Source organism: Lithobates pipiens, unplaced genomic scaffold, assembly GCF_037356315.1.
Source record: "Lithobates pipiens isolate NorthernLeopardFrog02 unplaced genomic scaffold, aLitPip1_a1.2 Scaffold_18, whole genome shotgun sequence".
Taxonomy (NCBI): Eukaryota; Metazoa; Chordata; class Amphibia; order Anura; family Ranidae; genus Lithobates; species Lithobates pipiens.
Genome location: NW_027507758.1, coordinates 280650359 through 280672553, shown reverse-complemented (window position 1 = coordinate 280672553; position 22195 = coordinate 280650359). Strand labels below are relative to the sequence as shown.

General features: G+C 39.6%; 1 protein-coding gene across 6 annotated transcripts in view; it reads right to left on the bottom strand.

The window, feature by feature from the left end:
* The window catches only part of FAM184A (family with sequence similarity 184 member A), a 300376-nt gene that overhangs the window by 23793 nt on the left and 254388 nt on the right, over nt 1-22195 (bottom strand). For 4 of the 6 annotated variants that reach the window (XM_077487031.1, XM_077487035.1, XM_077487036.1 and 1 more), the window contains exons 11-13: nt 12861-12902; nt 3552-3764; nt 2633-2786 (exon numbers count right to left, since the gene is read on the bottom strand). In XM_077487031.1, coding sequence (XP_077343157.1) covers nt 2633-2786; nt 3552-3764; nt 12861-12902 — 409 coding nt within the window. The remainder of the gene's footprint in view (nt 1-2632; nt 2787-3551; nt 3765-12860; nt 12903-22195) is intronic. The other 2 variants (XM_077487032.1, XM_077487034.1) reach the window with 1 other exon arrangement.

Sequence of the window (22195 nt, the reverse complement as noted above, 5' to 3'; positions counted from 1 at the left end):
GCCCCTACGCTTGCCAGACCTAAATCCAATAGATCACCCCTGGGACATTTTTTTTCGTTCCAGCCGACGCCACCAGGTTGTACCTCAGTCTGTTCAGGAGCTCAGTGATGCCCTGGTCCAGATCTGGGAGGAAATATCCCAGGACACCATCAGTCATCTCATTAGGAGCATGCCCCAACATTGTCAGGCATGCATTCAAGCACCTAGGGGCCATACAAACTATTGAGTACCATTCAGAGTTACTGCAATAAAATTTCAGGAAAATGGACTAGCTTGCTGCATCTTTTTTTCACTTTGATTTTTGGGATGTCTTTGAATTCAGCCCTCTGTAGTTTGAAAATTTTAATTTTCATCAAACGATGTGACATCCTTCATTCCTAACACCTTACCCTTTCATTCCTAACACATTTATTGATTTTGTAAAGAAACAAAACCAATAAAAAATATTTGTACACTATGCAGTGTCCTTATGTTTCTGTCTCTTAAACCTACACAGATTTTACAGTCATGAAACCAAAATCAAATGAAACAGTTCCACAATGTCTTCACTGTTCACATGCTTGTTTTGGAGCACAGTGATTGGAGATAGCACAAGCACCTGCACAGTGAAGACCCGGTTGTCACATTGTGGGACTGTTTCATTTATTTTTCATGGTTTTATGACTGTGAAATCTGTGTGGGTTCAAGAGACATGAAGGAACACTGTATGTTTGAAAAATATTTTTATTGGTTTTGTTTCTTTGGCACGAGAGGCTAAAAATATATGGTGGCCAAATTGTTTGAATTCACAAGTCCATAGCCCAGCTCTCGAAACTGCCAAACTGCCAATTGACCAAGTGGTCTGTTAAAAGAAGTTGAAAAAGAACATGCTTACTGGGTGAATCTCAAGGTAAAACTAAAGGAAAAAAGTCTAAAAGAAGATAAACAAATGCAGTTGACACATCTAAGAAATGGTAAGGTGCAATTTAATAAATTTTAGTTTTTGTGTTTAATAATGCTTTAACCGCTTGCTGACCGCCTCATGTCGATATACGTCGGCAGAAGGGCTCGTACAGGCAGAATCATGTACCTGTACATTGCCCTTTAAGAGGCGGCCGGCGGGACGTGCTCCCACAGCAAGCTCCGTGAGTCGGGTCACAGGTCCTGCGGACTCGATCACCGTGGGGATACCCGCGATCGCCTTACGTGGAGGAAGAACGGGGAAATGCTAATGTAAACAAGCATCTACCCATTCTGCCTAGTGACGCTGTCACTGATCTCTGCTCCCTGTGATCAGAGCAGAGATCAGTGATGTGTCACACATAGCCATGCCCCCAACAGTTAGAAACACTGCCGAGGGCACACTTAACTCATACACTGCCCCCTAGTGGTTAACCCCTTCACTGCCAGTGTCATTTACACAGGAATTAGTGCATTTGTATTGCTGTATAAATGACAATGGTCCCAAAAATGTGTCAAAAATGTCCGATGTTTCCACCATAATGTCACAGTCATGATAAAAAAAATCGCTGATCCCCGCCATTACTAGTAAAAAAAATAATAATAATAAAATGAATAAAAATGCCATAAAACTATTCCCTATTTTGTAAACGCTATAACTTTTGCGCAAACCAATCAATAAACGCTTATTGCAATTTTTTTTACCAAAAATATGTAGAATAAGTTTCGGCCTAAACTGAGGAAAAAATTTTTTTTAAAATGTTTTTGTGGGTTATTTATTATAGCAATATGTAAAAAATAATGCGTTTTTTTCAAAACTGTCACTATTTTTATTTTTATAGTGCAAAAAATAAAAACCGAAGGAGTGAGCAAATACCACCAAAAGAAAGCTCTATTTGTGGGAAAAAAAGAACGTCAATTTTGTTTGGGAGCCATGTCGCAAGGCCGCGCAATTGTCAATTGTCAACGACGCTGTGCCAGATCTCAAAAAGTGCTCTGGTCAGGAAGGGGGTAAATTCTTCTGGGGCTGAAGTGGTTAAGGTGACTCATATAAGCACTCCATTAAAGATTTAATGTGGAACAGCGCAATTAAAGTGGTTGTATACTCATTTTTTTAACTTTTACCTACATGAAAGCCTATAATAAGGCTTACCTGTAGGTAAAAAAAAATATCTCCTAAACCTTTACGGTTTAGGAGATATTCCCCTCGGTATGCGCCGCCGACTGCAGCGGCGCATGAGCACAAGGGGATTCTCGGCTGAAAGTCCGGCAGTGGCCGGACTCGGCCGGGATGAAATCTCCCGTGCGCAAGCGCGGGAGTGACGATATCGCGGCTCCGGCCACTCACAGCGCCGGAGCCGCGATTCCCAGAAGAAACGCAGAGGGAGCATGTCAGCTCCCTCGGCATGGATCGGGCCAGATGTCGGGGCCTCGTTCTAAGGTAAGTATTTCATAATGAGCTAGTATGCGGTGCATACTAGCTCATTATGTCTTTTGCTTTGCAGGTGATAAAAAAAAATTTGCGGGTTTACTACCGCTTTAAGATGCATTAAAAAGGCGTTCAGGGTCGGTTTTATAAATAGATTTTTTTCTCTTTTAAGCAGAATCATTCCGAAAAATTAAAACATAAGCGGATTATAGTGTAAGCAAAACTCCTAAATGCCTTCTGTTATCATTCATAGGATGAGTATACCTAGCATGGCTTTGCCTTCATCTTCCAATTCAAAGCGCAAGGTTTGCAACTCCTGTTCCATCTCCACTCGCAGCATGTCCATGACCTGCTTGTGGGCATCCTTTACAGACTGGAGTTCTTCTGAGTATTTTTGATGCAAACGGTCTTCCAGATCCTGTGTAACAGGAGAAAAATAAAAACTCTAACACAGGAAAATAACCAGTATGTACTATTCATTCTCTGGTGATAGACAAATTGCATGTACAAGACAAGAAAATTGAGCAAATTATCTTAACAGAACAAAGCACTTTACTGCTAGAATACCAATCTTCTTGTAATGCTGTGCATCCTGTCTGCTCTCACGATTGTTTTTCTTTCCCTTTTTTCTCCTTAAAGCAAACCAGGGGTCTGTCTGTATGGCCCCACAAAAAGCATGTGCTCTCCCTCCCCCCCCCCGCCTCTCTGTTTGACCACTGGGGGCAAAGAAAAATACCCACTACATCTGAGTATGGGGAAGCATTTGACTCACTCCTGTTCCTCCCATGTGACAGTGACGGGGCTTGGTGAATAGCTACTCGGGCACTCAGAACTGTCACATGGGCCAAAGAGAGAGTCCTCAGGCTTAAGATTTCCTCCGTTCACTCCTATTAACCAAATAGTGTAGGGGAGGCGTTTGGTGGAAGCAAAGCACAGGTTCACTTGAGTGGTGGTATGATAGGCAGTGAGACATTTTTTACCTTAATGCAGGTAATGCCTTAAGGTAAAGAAAAATTTTGAGTTTAGAACCACTTTTCGAACTGTACAGAAAAATACCCTAATATAATATATTAAAAAATACCTATTCACACCTAACATCTGTAATGTGTCCCATGCTAAATGGCAGCCTTATGTTTGCGTGAGACAGCTAAAAAACAAAACAAAAAAAACAAGGTTAACTTGCTTTTTGCTCTTGGTCCTTTACTTCCTCCATACTTTGGAATGCCAACATGTGAGCTTCTTGCAGTGACTTCTGCCTCTGCTGGTGTTCCTCCTCCAATTCTTGAAGCTCCCGAGTGAGGCGTTGACGCTCTTGACTAAACTGTGACTGCAATTGCTGCAAAGCATTCTGGGACTGGCACAGCTGCATTTCTAAGTTTTGCTTCAGCAGTGAGATCTAACACGCATAAAAAAAAGCCAGACGGAAAAAAATTAGATTGACAGGGAGTAAGTGCAAAAAATATGAGATGATTGCAGCTGTACATTTCCATTTCAATGAGACACACTTTTTGCTTTTCTAAGCTCTTCTACTGTCAGCAACTAGTGCATAAACTATGTTACATTACTAAGTAATACGTCCATGGCTGCTATTTTTTTCATCATGATTGTTAAAATCTGCATTTAATAGTGCATCTTTTGGTTTGCTTTTAAGACACGTATTTAGAATCCCCTTAAAGTGAAACAATACTCAAATGTTAACTCAAAAGACCTTGGAGTGAGGTAAATCTAGTTTCATACATTACGCCTACTTTCATTGCCCTTATCCAGAAAAATAATTTTGTAATATTCCGGAGTCACAACACACTGCCTTGTCACCCTGCAACCTGACAGCGATTTATAAAATCCCAGAGAATTCTATCAGGGCAAAAACGAATTTCACTGGGAGCAGATGTATGACCGCTCCCAAATTTTTACATAAAAAACCCTGTATATCAGAATATTGAGGCTAGTGTGATGTAAATCATTATATTCATACCACCCCATATAGAGATCACGAAATCACAAAGTATTTCCTAAAAATATTTTAATAGATAGAAAGATAAAAAAAAAACATAGAAAGACTAAACACTCATTTTACAGGAGAGTATGCTGTTTAACCTCCCTGGGGGTGATCCCGAGTCTGGCTCGGGCTGGGATTTCAGTACCATAAGCGGTAAACCCTAAGCCAGACTCGGGATCACATCGCTGGATACAGAGAGAGTTACTTACCTTGTCCCCTGGATCCAGCGATGTCCTCCGCGCTGTGTGATCGAGCTGTCCTCCGCTCGATTCACACAGTGCCCGAGTGCCGCCGAGCTCCGTTCCCTGCAACGTTACAGCGCACGGGAGCGGAGATAGGCGCCAAATTCAAAAAAGTAAAAACACACAAAACACACACAGTACTGTAATCTGTATAAAAAAATGACACACCTCCTTTGTCCCTAGTGGTCTGTGCAGTGCCCTGCATGCACTTTTATATTATAAATACAGTTTTTTCTGCCTGGAATTTGGAGATTGCCCATAGCAACCAAAAAGTGTCCCTTTATGTCAAAAGTGATTTTAGACCAACTAGAAAACAGCGATAATAAATTATAATCACTTGCAGAATTGAGCGATAGCGATTTGTGGGGAAATTCGTCATCAAACACTAAATCTAATGACAGTGACAATTCTGCAAATTAGCAAATTTCAGTGTTTTTGGATTTGATTACATTATTGAATAATTTTTATTATTATTTATTATCATTATTTATTATATTATAATTTTTTATCATACCCGGGATGTCTGCTAGACTCTGGTTTGAACAGATTTAAGAGAGTTATTTCTAAGAATTGCAGGCCTACAATATAAAACGCCAAATTTCCATGCAAAATAATTGTACCGCTTTCAGCACCTAAAATCAGAACTAATCATACCGCCAGAGAGGTTAAGGCTTCTTTATGTAATTGTTACATGAAAAAAGCTCACAGTTTTTTTTTCTATCATGATCTATGTTAAAAGGGGGAATCAAGAAATACATTTTTACAAAGATCACATGGTAAAATACCTAGTCCAAGACTTTTGTTCATGTGACCAGCACTGGAGGGAGCTTACAGCACTATTTGTTCTAGGAAAAATAAAAGTTTCAGCTCTTGTATTTACTTATTGATTACAGCAGTACTGGTAACATACATTTCTGTTAATAAAGTGTTTATTACCCCAAGATTTCATATTCCTGATATGTGCCTGCTGTACCATGTACTTGCATAAAAAAGTGTCTCCTGTTCTCCTAATGTTGCTTCTTTTGTGTGAAATCCCTGGTGTTCCTGCCAATCCCCCTGCTTTCCTATTAATAACTGACTACGCTAAGCAGGAGAGCACACTGTGGTCAGTTCTCTAGCTGTACTAGGAACTCACTCTGCTCTCCTCCAATGATCAGCCTTTCACTGGGAAGATCAGTGTGCTGTTGATTCTCTTCCCTCTAGCTCTTATGCAGCTGAGAACAGAGGGAATGTTCACATTTTTTCTACGTCACTTCTGGTCTCCTGGTTGTCGGCGAAGGCCGTTTGGAACGCACGCCACCCGTGGAGGTGTACACAAGGCTCATTCCATCCACCACCTAATCTGACAAGCCAGCAGCCCCAGCGCCGGGATAGGCACTTTTTAATGTAAGGAGCCATTTGGCTAAAGCTATCTTATCTTTTATAAATAAAAAACGGTATTAGGCGATGTTTTTTGCTCTTTCCTTATATCCTGCCTGTGCTTATGAGGAGGAAGGTTCCCATACATTCCCATGTCCTACCTATGTGAGCAGGCACTGAAAGGGTTAATCCTGTGTCTAGGGTGGTATCCTGCATAAGCGCTGTTTGACTATCTTTTTAACGAAAGAAGTCAAACTGATCTGGTAAGCAGATTACATATCCATTCACTTTTGGGTGTCGTTTTTCTAAATCTATGGTGAAGGCATCACTCAGTGGTTTTGGAAGATATCATCACATTTGGAAGATTTATGCTGGTGGACTTTCACATATTTTATGACCACTAAGTGTCACTTGTTTGGGACTGTACTTTTATAATTAATTTTTTGATATTTAATTTGGTATATCTAATTTTTTGTGACATCACTTTGTTGCACTTAAGATACAAATCATTGCGGTTGTTTGGTTTGTGTTTTTTTCCTTTAGTATTGTTAGCACGAATTAAGATTTATTCTAATAAGTTAACAAACCACGAGGCAAGCACCCCCACATCATTATCACTCTTTAAGGTAATTTCATTGGCGCTGAGTTTCACTCTTTTTCATTAACAACAGGGGGAATGTGATCACATATAAAAAAGGGAAAAAGAGGTATTTATAATTTTCTTATATCTATACACAAATGTTTTGTCTTTTTTTTTTTTTTTTTAATTAATGGGTTGCTTTACAAGGTGATTATTTACAATCACTTTCACCTCCCTGGAGGGATGATTATTTCACATTTTTGATGCTCAATGCGGTACAATGTTTTGCATGGAAATTTGGAGTTTTATATTGTAGGCCAATAATTCTTAGGAATAATACACTTAATTCTGCCCAAACAAGAGTCTAGTTGAGATCCCAGGTATGATAAAGTTTGAAACATGAAATCATATCCTCTTCCTATAAACAATATATTATGGTTACAACCTGCGGATCGTAAGTCTATAAATAACCCCATTTCTAAGCACTCTCTATCTATATGGGATAGGTATAGAAATTCACATGGTCTGCAATCTCCACAAAATCCGCTATTATATTTCCACAAAAATCCGACTTTTTACCCAGCCTGGAAATATCCCAAAACCTTTAAAGCTTGGTCTAAGGCTGGTATCACTTGTCTATATAATTTAACTTCAACTACATCAATAAAATCTTTTACAGATCTTTGTGAATTATATAAGCTTCCACAATCAGAAATATTCAGATATCTCCAAATCAAAGATTTTTATACTCCTCTTCTCAATTTAAATGTAAACTTACATAATATTTCTCAATTTGAAAGATTTTGTCTCAAGGAACCACATGCTAAAGGTCGTATTACATCATTGTATACACAATTGATATCTAATTCTAATACTGTTATACCTAAATATGTGGCCAAGTGGGAAAAAGATTTGGATTGTACGATCGATTCTAGGTCTTTGTACAATCATTTTGGAAAAAGATCTTTCTGATAATTACAACATTTTCTTGATCGTCCAATTTTTCCAGACCCAATTATAGCTCTCCTTAATTTAAAACCAGCCTTTCTGAATCAGAAACAATTCAAATTAGTTCTTACACTCCTGATAGCCGCAAAGCAGACTATAGCCAATGCGTGGAAAACAGATGTGGTGAATATTGCAGAAACCAAACGTAGAATGAATCAATCTTTCATCCATGCTAAAATGGACGCTATAGATAAAAACCAGATGACAACGTTTGATATCATATGGAAACCCTGGATTAAATATTATACGTCAGATAATATTGACAACCGAGTTTTATTGTTATGGTGATTAAGATTTTTTATAGAATTACAACATTAGATGATATATAAAACCTCCTCCGGAGAATTATTCCCTCCCCTTCCCCTCCTATATACCTTTTATGTTCTTCCCTTACTATATAATACTTACTATAAACATACTTTAGAAGTTATGGTCAAAACTTTAAAATCATATATTTTCTTTTAGACATATTTATATTTTCTTGGGATTAAAATGTTTAAAACTCAGCTATAAGAATGTTTTCAAATTCTAAAATATATAAGGCCATTTATTGTCATTCCCACGCGAATATGTTGAAATTCTTCTTTGCTTTGTATCATCCGTACTTCAATATGTCTACTTTTTATTTCTGGTATCACATAATTTGTCTTATATTCTGTACATGTAATTTATTTTAACATAAAATAAAATTTTTGAACGAGAAACATGAAATCATAAATTATAATATAATAAATAACTATAAATAATTATAACAAATAATAATATACTAATAATAAAAATATTCAATAATGTAATCAAATCAAAAACACTGAAAGTTGCTCAGTTGCAGAATTGTCGCTGTCATTACTTTCAGTGTTTGATGACGAATTACCCCACGAATCACTATCGCTCAATTCTGCAAGTGATTCTAACTTATTATCGCTGTTTTCTAGCTGGTTTAAAACCGCTTTTGATGTAAAAGGGACACCTTTTGCTTGCTATGGATGGGTTGATTTACTAAAACAGGAGAGTGCAAAATCTGGTGCAGCTGTGCATGGTAACCAATCAGCTTCTAACTTCAGCTTGTTCAATTAAGCTTGGACAAAAAATCTGGAAGCTGATTGGTTTTTATTCAGAGCTGCACCAGATTTTGCACCCTTCTGTTTTAGTAAATCAACCCCAAAGTGTCCTTTTCTACATTTTCAAACACAAAACTATATGCTACTTGCCTGTCAACTTATAGTACTTGTCAATTGATGTTGCTGGGTTTTAACTGTTAAATACCTGTGATGTGAAGGGAGTTTGTTGACAGATTCAACAGATTGCAGGAGTGAAAATGTTTTGAACAATCCTTTTATGCCACGTACACACACGATCAGAATTATGGTCGGAAAAAGGTCTGATGGTTTTCCCGACGGAATTCCGCTCAAGCTGTCTTGCCTACACACGGTCACACCAAATTCCGATCGTCAAGAACGCGGTGACGTGCAACACATATGACGGGACTAGAAAAAGGAAGTTCAATTCCTAGTAGCCAATAGCTTCCATCTCGTATTTGAATCTGAGCATGCGTGAGTTTTTGCGTGTCGGAATTGCATACACGCGATCGGAATTTCCGATAGAAAGTTTTTACGTCGGCAAAATTGAGAACATGCTCTCAAATTTTTGCTTGCAGGAATTTGACCAGCCATGGAGCATACACATGGTCACATTTTCCGATGAAAAGCTCTCATCGGTCTTTTGCTGGCCGAAATTCCGATTGTGTGTACACAGCATAACACTTGGGAAGGTGAGGAGGTCTTTTTTTAATATAAGTGTACGTAACAATAGTATTTAATATATGAAATCCTTTGTGCATTTATTTATGATTTTCTCTACACTTACATGCAGATCAAGCTATCCTGTGAAAATGACAGTGACAGGGGTCCAGACAAACTATAAAAATGCTGTGGTGCTTACAAAAAATGTATTTTATTCTCATGGTTTATATCTTTCTTTTTTTATGGCTGTTACAGCTGCTCAAACATACTGAGTAATGTTCCAGTAATATTATAAAAGTACATGAAAACAAAAAAATAAAAAATGTATATACTGAAAGAATTTTTTTTTGGGTTAATAGGCTAATTTATGTAACTATGTAATTTAAAATGAATGTTTTACAGGTATGCTGCTAGTTGTGTGAACTGGTGTCGGATCACATTTTGCATAGTCAACACACAGTATCTCGCAAAAGTGAGTACACCCCTCATATTTTGGTAAATATTTTATTATATCTTTTCATGTGACAACACTGAAGAAATTACACTTTGCTACAATGTAAAGTAGTGAGTGTACAACTTGTATAACAGTGTAAATTTGCTGTCCCCTCAAATTAACTCAACACGCAGCCATTAATGTCTTAACCGCTGGCAAAAAATGTGAGTACAATCCTAAGTGAAAATGACCAAATTGGGCCCAAAGTGTCAATATTTTGTGTGACCACCATTATTTTCCAGCACTGCCTTAACTCTCTTGAGCATGGAGTTCATCAGAGCTTCACAGGTTGCTGCTGGAGTCCTCTTCCACTCTTGTGCATCATCTTTAGAAGAGGCTTCCTTCTGGGACAACACCCATGCAGACCCCAATTTGATGCAATGTGTGGCGTATGGTCTGAGCACTGACAGGCTGATCCCCCACCCCTTCAACCTCTGCAGCAATGCTGGCAGCACTCATACATCTATTTCCCAAAGGCAACCTCTGGATATGACGCTTAGCATGTGCACTCAACTTCTTTGGTCGACCATGGCGAGGCCTGTTCTGAGTGGAACCTGTCCTGTTAAACTGCTGTATGGTCTTGGCCACCGTGCTGCAGTTCAGTTTCAGGGTCTTGGCAATCTTCTTATAGCCTAGGCCATCTTTATGTAGAGCAACAATTCTTTTTTTTTCAGATCCTCAGAGAGTTCTTTACCAGGAGGTGCCATGTTGAACTTCCAGTGACCAGTATGAGAGAGTGAGAGCGATAACACCAAATTTAACACTCCTGCTCCCCATTCACACCTAAGACCTAACACTAAAGAGTCACATGGCACCGGGGAGGGAAAATGGCTACTTGGGACCAATTTAGACATTTTTACTTAGGGATGTACTCACTTTTGTTGCCAGCGGTTTAGACATTAATTGATGATCTTCCCTAGCTACAAGGAACACAGAAGTGATATGTATATAGTCACTTCCATTTCCAGGTTTCACTTTCCCTTCAGTTCCCTTGATGTCTCATTAAAGGGAACATGTCACAAAGACATTATATCAGATAGGGAACTTTTGGTCCTCTATACTCACACATACACCCGTAAACACACCCATTGGGGGTGCCTATGTATGAAAATGATGCTTATGCCTGAGTGAGAGCAAATTGTTGGCTCATTATTCATGGTTAACTCTAAAGTAATGACTTGTGGGGCCTTTAAAGCATCACCTTTGGAAAATAAAGGATACTGAAATTTGTTGTTGTTTTATGAACATGTGCAATTTTAAAGCTTGACATGTTTGGTATCTATTTACTTGGCAAATCAGCCTTTAAATTTTACCATAAAACAAAATATAATGAGTGTGTATGCCCTAAAATGAAATGTGTATTTCCTACTAAAATTCTATGCTTGATAAACTGTTGCGCAAATATCACATAACATAAAACATTGGAACTACTGCTATGTTATTTTCCAGGGTCTTTGCTTATAGTAAGTATATCTTGTTTAGGGGTTTAAGTAATCTTTAGGCCTAAAATTATCTTTTAAACATGAGTGCAAAAAATGCAAAAATGGCCTCTGGCAGTAAAAGGGTTGAACAAGAATATTCAAGGCTGAAGTTGAGAAGAGTATCATGTGAACAGTAGTTGAACGTAGGTCAGTTTATCCTATACAGCTGCATGGAACACATGTCACTCTCCATGCACATAAACATGACCCTCTGCGCAGAGGTACAGGTTTATGTGCTTGTAAATGAGGCCTAAGAAATCTTTTAGTTATCAGTTTCTAAGGCTAGCCATACATTATACAATTTTCTTATTCAATTTCCTTTAGATTTACCTTCATGTAGTGTAGTATGAGGGCCTGCCTGATTGGATACAAATTGAAAGTGTTTAGGTGTGACCTCATATTATATGGTTTTGGTAAATCTAAAGGAAATTGTACAAGAACATTTTATAATGTATGGCAAGCCTAAGTGTACTGATGCAGAGTAGAAAAACAGTCATTTTCAGTCCCGATCTCATCAGTTTGATACTAAGGCTAGCTAGTTGACTGCAATAGGGAAAAATCATGTCACAACATAGCTGGGCTAGAGGTGCGAGAATCTGGCCCTGCCCACGGCTACAGATTTCTGTTTAAAAGTCTGTTTTGGTATATACCTTCACTCATTTCAAAAAGTATTATCAATAGGTGAAATTATGGGGGGTATTTACCTAAACTGGAGCAGTCAGAATCTGGTGCAGCTATTCACCTTAGCCAATCAGCTTCCAACTTCAGCTTGTCCAATTAAGCTTTAACAATACAACTTAGAAGCTGATTGGTTTCAATGCAGAGTTGCAACAGATATTGCACACTCCAGTTTTAGTAAATCACTCCTTTGTGTTCATATTAGCCAAAAATCATGCATTCTATTGTTTAGGAGCCGCATTCACCAGCAACATTTACATTTTTAAGTGAATATATTGTCCATGAGCTAGTTACTTCATTGCTCTGCTTTTTTTTTTTATACAGAGAGCCTGAATTGGGCTTTAATAATTGCTTAGTCTCAAAAATATCTCATAATATATTCATGGAGCATAGTTTATTTCTCAGAAGAAACATGCATTTAATGAAGTAGTGTAATCATCGTGCTGCATAGGACATTGTTCCTGTCAACAGAGCAACTGTAGTTACTAAAATTATCCCACAGAATAACCATTTATGTCATTATAGCTCTGTAAAACTGATGTATACAGTGTATTGATCATTTCACACCCGAACCAATTAAATGCCATCCAAATCATGCTTCTTGTCAGGCTCTGAACACAGCCAGCCTTTGGTAACATCACAAAGCAAATGAATTTACAACTGCCAAAGCAGGATATAGGGCTTTAATGTCTAATGTAAGCTTCGGTACAATCAATAGATTGCTCTGCTGCTGATCCACTTCCAGGGAGATTGATTTCCGATACTTAAGTGTACACAGATTAATGCCAGTGCTATTGCATGTAGCTAGTAAATGGATGTAGCAAATAAAAGCAAGCATTCTGTGGACAAGCTGCAGTGCACATGATGATGCAAGCATGCTTTTATGTCAACACTGTATGTACAGGTGACTTACATTACTGATGGATTTATGTAAAGCTTCACCCAGAGAGTGCCGCTATGAAGAAAAGATTACAGGGAAACATTCAGACATCAACACAGCAAAAGGAAATAACAAAAGGTGGATGACATACAACTTTTGTACTTACAGCTAGATATCACAAACAGGACATATATGTAGGTTAGACAAAACGGAAAAGGACAAAAAATGGATATTATTACTACTACCATGTTGATGATCCATAATCAAGCAAGAATAGTGGAGTGCACCACACTAAAATTTAATTAATCTCTATAAGGTTCATTTAAGGCATACCTTTCAACTTTTTGAGATGGGAATGAAGGACACCTATTAGCAAAAGTATGTAGGCATATGACATGCCCATTTAAAGGAGAATTATACAAAAAAAAAAAGATTAGTTAAACCCACAAGTCCTTTTTTTTAACCACTACTATTCCTTTATACTGGCTTTCCAAATTTACAAATGGAGCAATTTAGAAACTGGATGAAAGGTTTGGCACTGTGAAACACTTTACAGCAACATAGATCAGACCAAAATGAGGGACAAATAAGGAGAAAAGAGGGACAGTGGTACTCTGTTCCAAATCAGGGACAGTCCCTTGATATGAGGGACAGTTGGGAGCTATGCTTAAGGCAGCACTGCATCTGGAGTGTAGACAAAGGGTTTGATACTCTCCTGAGAAGCCAGGGCCACTGATAGAGGAGGGTGCAAGCAGTAGAAATCTGCAGGCTTGGAAAGCACCCTGTGGGCTCCCTCTCCTATTATTATTACAGATACTTACAGTATATAGCACCCTCAATTTACACAGCGCTTTACATATATACTAAACATTCACATCGGTTCCTGCTCTCAAGGAACTTACAATCTAAGGTCTCTTAAGTGTGTTAAAGACAGTGCTTTTGTTCAATAAATAGTGCTTCAATCTAATATACTAAATAAATAAACCTCTCTATAAATTGATCATAATAACAAATGTGTAACACTGTGTAAACATATTTAAGTGCAAATTATTCCCAAGTAATTTCAAAATTACATATAAATATATTAAATACACATAAATTGTCCAAGTATTTGAAAAACAATTCCACTATCATTCCAACATGAAAAAATAAATTTTAAGTTCTTATGTTTCTTCCTATATCTACCACAACACCAAGTGAATCCACCGCCGCCTGTATTAAATGGACTTACCAGAGGTATCTGCTGATAATGTTATAAACAACCCAAAAACGCATTTCCCTCCGAGTAACAATCTGCGGTGTCTGCAATTATCTTGTTTCAATACCCATAGGGGCATCAATCCACTCATCCATATGTCAGAGGAGAGGAGAAGAGAAAAGAGAATAGTACTTATCTAATTCACATTCATATATACACATACTAGGGCCAAATTACCTACCAGCATGTCTTTGGAGGATGGGAGGAAACCCATGTCGGCACAGGGAGAACGTGCAAAGTCCAGGCAGGTAGTGTCATGGTTGGAATTTGAATGCCACTAGGCAGATGTGCTAGCCACTTAGCCACTGTGCTGCTTCTATCACGTTGCCATTCACTGATGGACTCCCAAAAACACCTCTCTGCCAAAACACCAGACTCCACTCTTAAAAAAAAGGCAGTGCTATGTTGGCCAAGGCAGGTGGCATCAATGTCACTTTCAGAATTCTCCTCTTGCTGATTGTGACACTGCCCCACTTGGCCGCTGTGTTCTCTTTTGAGGAAAAGGGTACATGGTCAATGCACAAAAGAGTTCCTCCACTCCAAGGCAGTAGCTCCACTCACAGTTGCCTTTAGTTACAGCTATGGAGTGTATGGCAGGGAAGATTTACAGACCCTGGGGGTTATTTACGAAAGGCAAATCCCCTTTGCACTAAAAGTACACTTGAAAGTGCAGTGACCCTGAATCTAAGGGGTAGATCTGAAATGAGTGGAAGCTCTGCTGATTTTATCATCCAATCATGTGCAAGCTAAAATGCTGTTTTTTATTTTCCTTGCATATCCCCCTCGGATCTACAGTGACTTTACTTCCAAGTGCATTTTCAGTGCACTTTCAAGTGCACTTGCAATGCAAAGTAGATTTTCCTTTAGTAAATAACCCCCCTTGTGTTGTATACTCTCTGTAATTTCAGGAGGAACTCACGCTGTGTGGGAAAGAGTAAGGAAAAGTGTTTGGGATGCTATAATGTATTCCTTTTTTCTTCTACAGGAACAATTTATTGGCTAATTACCTTTAGGTCAAAGTGTGTTTACAATGATAGGCACCACACCCATCCTTCCAACTACACTGGGATGGGGTGCCCTATGATTTTATGGATTGCTTTATATTATCCAGCTACAGATGACTACATCTGACTGACGTTGCTGACTTCCTGTGTCTGGGTGATGAGCACTGTGAATGGTGTGTCGCAGTATGCAGCCAGACTAGGGTAAAATGACACTGAACCTCGAACTAGAAGCAGACAGTGGGGACAGCACTGTGGGATGATGGCACAGTGTGCTAGAGTCAGGCACTGTAACCCCTTCTCCCCCAGAAGCGCAGCATGCTAGTCTAGCTGGCTCTTACATCTATCACCTGTTGGTTGCTGTGAATGTTTTTCTGCTGTGGTTGACATTACACCTTGTATTGTTAATGTACATTAATTTTGCTCTACACCTAGTGCATTATATCACTGCCATTCCAATCATTACAATATGGGTCGATCTAAGCTTATTATAACTACCTTTTATGTTCCAGTTCTTCCCCAAACATACAGGTGACATATTTGGGAATTGGGGATTGTGTTGAGGTCTGTATGCACCTGTTAAGACTCCTACTTGTGGATTTTGTGAATATTTAGAGTATGGCATATGTTACTATGTACACAGCGTGCTCAAATTTTAAATCCATCCCAATGTTAATGCCATTTTTTAACACCCACAATTTACAGCGGCACACTGCACAACCCATGTCATTAATCTCTTCTGGATGCCCAAGACTGAATCCTACCCAAGAAACAAACATGTCTACATTCCTGTCTTGCTTGGGTAGAATACAGGTTCACGTTAAGGCAGTTATGCATGGGCAAAGCACAGGTTCACCTTAGGTCAGCCAATGCTTATCTCACTTTTACATAACACCGACGTCTGTGAAAGAAGGGAATTTCCCCCAGTTTAGAAGATTTCCTTAATTTCTTGTCTTGTCATGAACAGGAATAGAAATTATATTTTTCTTCCTTCCCCTATTCAAAACAAATAAAAATGATTTTTCTACTTATCAGAAAATCCTGTTCTCTTGAGGGACACAGCTTAATTAATTACGATAAGCAATCTAAGGTTATACTGCTGCCTACAGGGAAATTGAACACTAGGCACATAGAAAACTGAAGGGTAGACAACTTGCCGCTATAACTCCTTCAACTTTACACTTGCACAGTTGTAGCAAACAGTCCAAAGACAGAACAATAGCGTATGAGGGGACAGATCTGTGTCCCTCAGTGGATTACAAGAAAAGGATTTTATGGTGAGCACAAAAATCCTATTTTCGTTATAGTTTATTAAGGGGCATAGCTTGATAATTATCATCCTAGACACATTCAAAAGCAGCTCAAACAGAGGGGAAGGCACACCATAATAATTAAATACAGGTAAACCATCCCAACAAGAAGATTCCAAAAAAAAGTGAAACTACGGACATTAAAAAGACACATGCAAAACCTTTTGACCAAAACTAGCATTTGCAGAAGCAGACAGATCAAACTTATAGAAAGTAAAGAACGTATGTATAAAAGACCAAGTCGCAGTTTTACAAATCTAAGCCCCTGTACACACGGTCAGAGATTTTGACAACCAAATCCGTCGGATTTTGTCCGTCGGATCTTGTCCGAAACTGTTACATACACACGGTCGGACAAAGTTGTCGAAAAATCCGATCTTTCAGAATGTGATGACGCAATTTCGTTACGATGGGACTACATTCAGGCTAGTAGCCAATAGCTTTGATGTAGGAATTTGATCTGAGCATGCGTGGCACTTGGTCCGATCAAAATTCTCTACACATGATCGGAGTATGTCCGATCGGCCCAGTTGGTCGGGAAATATTTCCAACAAGTTGGAAAATTGGGTCCGACGGAATCAGTCCGATGCATACCACACACAGTCGGATTATCCGACGACACGGTCTGATAGGACACATTCCGACGGATTCTCCGACCGTGTGTACAAGGGCTAAGAGTACTTGGGTCTTGAACCAGAACCAGAACCAAGTGCAAACACAGTGTTAGGGTAAGAACTATGGACTCTTTCAATTTTAAATTGGAATTAACAGCCTTGATTAGAAAACATTTGTTTTCCTTGTCTTTACTTCCTGTTTTGTGTTTTAAAATTGCAAAAAATCTACAAACAGTACCTGTTTGCAAAAGGACCACAGACACACCACCCCTATCTTGGTCAGGGTCCTACTCTGTTCCTTTTTACCCACTATGTCACTCTACAGGGTTTGTCCAACCTATAATGCATAGCCATTTTATTTACTCTTGACAGATTACCATGGGCCCAGAGCTCGAGTCCTGCGGGAACGCGTGGGAACGGCGTCCCCGCACTTTTTTCACAGCAGGAACGCCGTTCCCTTTGCAGGACCAGAGCCGCCCGAGGCTCTAACACAGTCTGCTAGCTGCTTTGTCTTCACAGAGCTGACATCGGAAGAGCAGCACAGTGATGCACGGAGGGCAGGGGCTGGCTCAGTTAACTGATTGGTTAATAGAACTGCTCTGCATTCTATCAACCAATCAGTTAACTGGGGCAGGTCCCGCCCTCTGTCCATCCCTTTGCTGCACTTCCGATGTCATCTGCTGTGTCCTGTGTAAGGTAAGACAGGGAAGAGGGCACTGTTATGAAGGAGGGAGGGGGAAAGTATCAGAAACAGAAAGGAATGAGGAGGGGTGATATAAAAGGGAGGCAGGGCAGGAATGTGAAGGGGGGTTCTACAAAGGGGGTGAGGACAGGAATGTAAAGGAGGTGCCATAAAGGGGCTGAGTACATGTTTAAATTTTAAAACTAGCTACTTGGTCATCTTCTGTACTATGTCGCATTCGCAGTCTGATCATCTCCTGTAGTATGTCGCATTCACAGTCTGGTCATCTCCTGTAGTCGCATTCGCAGTCTGGTCATCTCCTGTAGTCGCATTCGCAGTCTGGTCATCTCCTGTAGTCGCATTCGCAGTCTGATCATCTCCTGTAGTCGCATTCGCAGTCTGATCATCTCCTGTAGTCGCATTCGCAGTCTGGTCATCTCCTGTAGTCGCATTCGCAGTCTGGTCATCTCCTGTAGTCTCATTCCCGGTCTGGTCATCTCCTGTACTATGTCGCAGTCTGGTCATCTCCTGTAGTCGCATTCGCAGTCTGGTCATCTCCTGTAGTCACATTCGCAGTCTGATCATCTCCTGTAGTCGCATTCGCAGTCTGATCATCTCCTGTAGTCGCATTCGCAGTCTGGTCATCTCCTGTAGTCGCATTCGCACTCTGGTTATCTCCTGTAGTCGCATTCGCAGTCTGATCATCTCCTGTAGTCGCATTCGCAGTCTGGTCATATCCTGTAGTCGCATTCGCGGTCTGGTCATCTCCTGTACTATGTCGCATTCGCAGTCTGGTCATCTCCTGTAGTCGCATTCCCGGTCTGGTCATCTCCTGTAGTCACATTCGCAGTCTGGTCATCTCCTGTAGTCGCATTCGCAGTCTGGTCATCTCCTGTAGTCGCATTCGCAGTCTGGTCATCTCCTGTAGTTACATTCGCAGTCTAGTCATCTCCTGTACTATGTCGCATTCGCAGTCTGGTCATCTCCTGTAGTCGCATTCGCAGTCTGGTCATCTCCTGTAGTTACATTCGCAGTCTAGTCATCTCCTGTACTATGTCGCATTCGCAGTCTGGTCATCTCCTGTAGTCACATTCGCAGTCTGATCATCTCTTGTAGCATGTCGCATTTGCAGTCACTGTATTTTATGTGAAATATATATATGCATATGAGCGTATCTTTTTTTTTTTTTTTTTGGTAGGGGAGTGGATCTTGGGTGGGAGTTCCCACACTTTTTTCCCCAGGACTTGACCCCTGCATGGGCCTATATGCCACTACTCATGCACGATCTTAATGGATTCACCTAGACATGGATGCCCTATGCTCCCCTCTTTCTGTGGGTCTTGGTTGGGTTACAACGCCTCAGTCCCCGGGGTGGACATTTCCCCGGTGCGCCCCGCCTACAGAGCTGCCAGATTTTTTTCACTCCTCCCATCTATTGAGCTGACATGTAAGTATTAGGCCTTTTGTCGCTATACCAATTCATAGTTGGGTTACACCTATGATATTTATTATCATATTAATTTATTTCTTCTGCATCTACTCCTGAAGAAGTGGAGATCAATCCACAAAACGTGAGTTATAGGATGCTGTGTAATGCTGTATAATGTTTGGACTGTTTGACCTTCTGCCATATGCGTTTACTGCTGTTTGGTGTGACCATGCAATGATGTAATAATATAAATGCATACTTACCTCCTTTTATGTCAACCATGGTTCAGCTCAATGCAATGCTTTTTATCCTGATTTCATATTTGTAATATTGTCATTTTTACTTGCTATCATGCAATAAATTTACAGATTTGCTACTATGTTCTTACAATCCACTCGACCAATGTTTTTGTTTATTCTGTCTCTATATTGGGATGGAAGCCTATCACCTATGGTGCCACGGACCACACACACCTTTTTTTTTGTAAAAGGATGGGGTAGGGTAAACTGCCACAGATCTGGACCTGATAACTTTCCAAGGAATGCCCAGATATACTGGCCTGACCTGAACAACAGAATACTGTGCTAAATAGAATAACAAATTTTCACGGCCAACAACAAGAGCATCATAAAGAGGACACCAGTATACTTACTGTGCTAAGCAGATTTTAGCTTTTTGGCAAACTGAAGAAAATTCCTGGATTTCAAATATCTGGTCCGAATAAACCAGCAGCTGTTGGTTGTTGAAACATCTTCCAAATTAAAAAGAATATATAGCAGAGGGCAAAGAACATCCATTCTCACAAGGACACTAATTAAAACAGAACAGATATAAGGTAGGAGAGGCTATAGCCTCAAGGGGACCATGCTCCTCCTGTAGACAACCGTATAACTCTAGATAGCTTATTATCAGGCTGTGTTCTCAAATGGATGGAAAAGGAAAATAATTTGGCTTTACATACACTTTAAATGAAAAAAATAAATCAAAATCAAAGGTAATTCGACTTTCTGTATATTTTTATCATGGGATAACACCATATATCAAAAGCGCTGCTAGACTAACCAAAGTTCTCTACAGCACATTATAGCAAAAATGGGTTAGATGTTCTTGAAAGTTTATATACTAAAAAATATTACATGATTTATGTAATATAATATTTGGAAACAAAAAACAACCCTTCAAGTTCAATTGCATACATTGCATGGACTTTAGCAAAATTAACTGCATATATAGTGCCTTGAAAAAGTATTCACACCCCTTGAAATTTTCCACATTTTGTCATGTTACAACCAAAAACGTAAATGTATTTTATTGGGATTTAATGTGATAGACCAACACAGAGTGACACATAATTGTGAAGTGGAAGGAAAATTATAAATGGTTTTCATTTTTTTTTACAAATAAATATGTAAAAATTGCATTTGTATTCAGCCCCCCTGAGTCTATACTTTGTAGCACCACCTTTTGCTGAAATTACAGCTGCAAATATATTTGGGTAAGTCTCTACCAGCTTTGCACACCTAGAGAGTGACATTTTTGCCCATTCTTCTTTGCAAAATAGCTCAAGCTCTGGCAGATTGGATGGACAGCAGCAATTTTCAAGTCTTGCCACAGATTCTCAATTGGATTTAGGTCTGGACTTTGACTGGGCCATTCTAACACATGAATATGCATCAACATTTGATCTAAACCATTCCAATTTAGCTCTGGCTGTATGTTTAGGGTTGTTGTCCTGCTGGAGGTGAACCTCTGCCCCAGTCTCAAGTCATTTGCACTCTAACAGGTTTTCTTCTAAGATTGCCCTGTATTTGGCTCCATCCATCTTCCCATCAACTCTGACCACCTTAACTGTCCCTGCTGAAGAAAAGCATCCCCACAACATGATGCTGCCACCACCATGTTTCACAGTGGAGATGGTGTGTTCAGGGTGATGTGCAGTGTTAGTTTTCCACCACAAATAGTGTTTTGCTTTTGGGCCAAAAAGTTAAATTTTGGTCTCACCTGACCAGAGCACCTTCTTTAACATGTGTGCTGTGTTCCCCACATGGTTTCTCGCAAACTGCAAACAGGACTACTTATGGTTTTCTTTCAACAATGGCTTTCTTCTTGCCACTCTTCCATAAAGGCTAGATTTGTGGAGTGCCCGACTAATAGTTGTCCTGTGGACAGAGTCTCCCACCTGAGTGTTGGATCTCTACGGCTCCTCCAGGGTTACCCTGGGCCTCTTGGCTGCTTCTCTGATTAATGCTCTCCTTGCCCGGCCTGTCAGTTTAGGTGGACGGCCATGTCTTGGTAGGTTTGCAGTTTGCCATACTCTTTCCATTTTAGGATGTTGGATTGAACAGTGCTCCGTGAGATGTTTAAAGCTTATACTTTTTTTATAACCTAACCCTGCTTTAAACTTCTCCACAACTTTATCCCTGACCTGTCTGGTGTGTTCCTTGGCCTTATGATGCTGTTTGTTCACTAATGTTCTCTAACAAACCTCTGAGGGCTTCACAGAACAGCTGTATTTATACTGAGATTAAATTACACACAGGTGGACTCTATTTACTGACTAGGTAACTTCTGAAGGCAATTGGGTCCACTAGAGTTTAGTTAGGGGTATTAGAGTAAAGGGGGCTGAATACAAATGTATGCTACATTTTTCAGATATTTATTAGTAAAATATTTGGATATTTATCATTTTCCTTCCACTTCACAATTATGTGCCACTTTGTATTGGTCAAGTACATAAAATCCCAATAAAATACATTTCAAGGGGTATGAATACTTTTCCAAGGCACTGTATTTACTATTTTACACATGTAATGAGATTGGCCCATGCAATAACATCCTTAAAGCTGAAATCTATAAAAAATAAAAATGCTCCCTTGCAGTGGGGCTGTCCTGTATTGCAAGGGTTAAATGCTTCTTTCTGATTAGGGGACTTGGAAAAGCATTTTTACTTACCTGATCCCCCACTCGGGAAGGCTCCTCCACACTGCTAGATTAGTTCCTGTAGCCACTTCTCTCCTACACTCTAGTGATCTAAGGTCCTCTGACATCATCAATACTGATGCAAGGCCCATAGA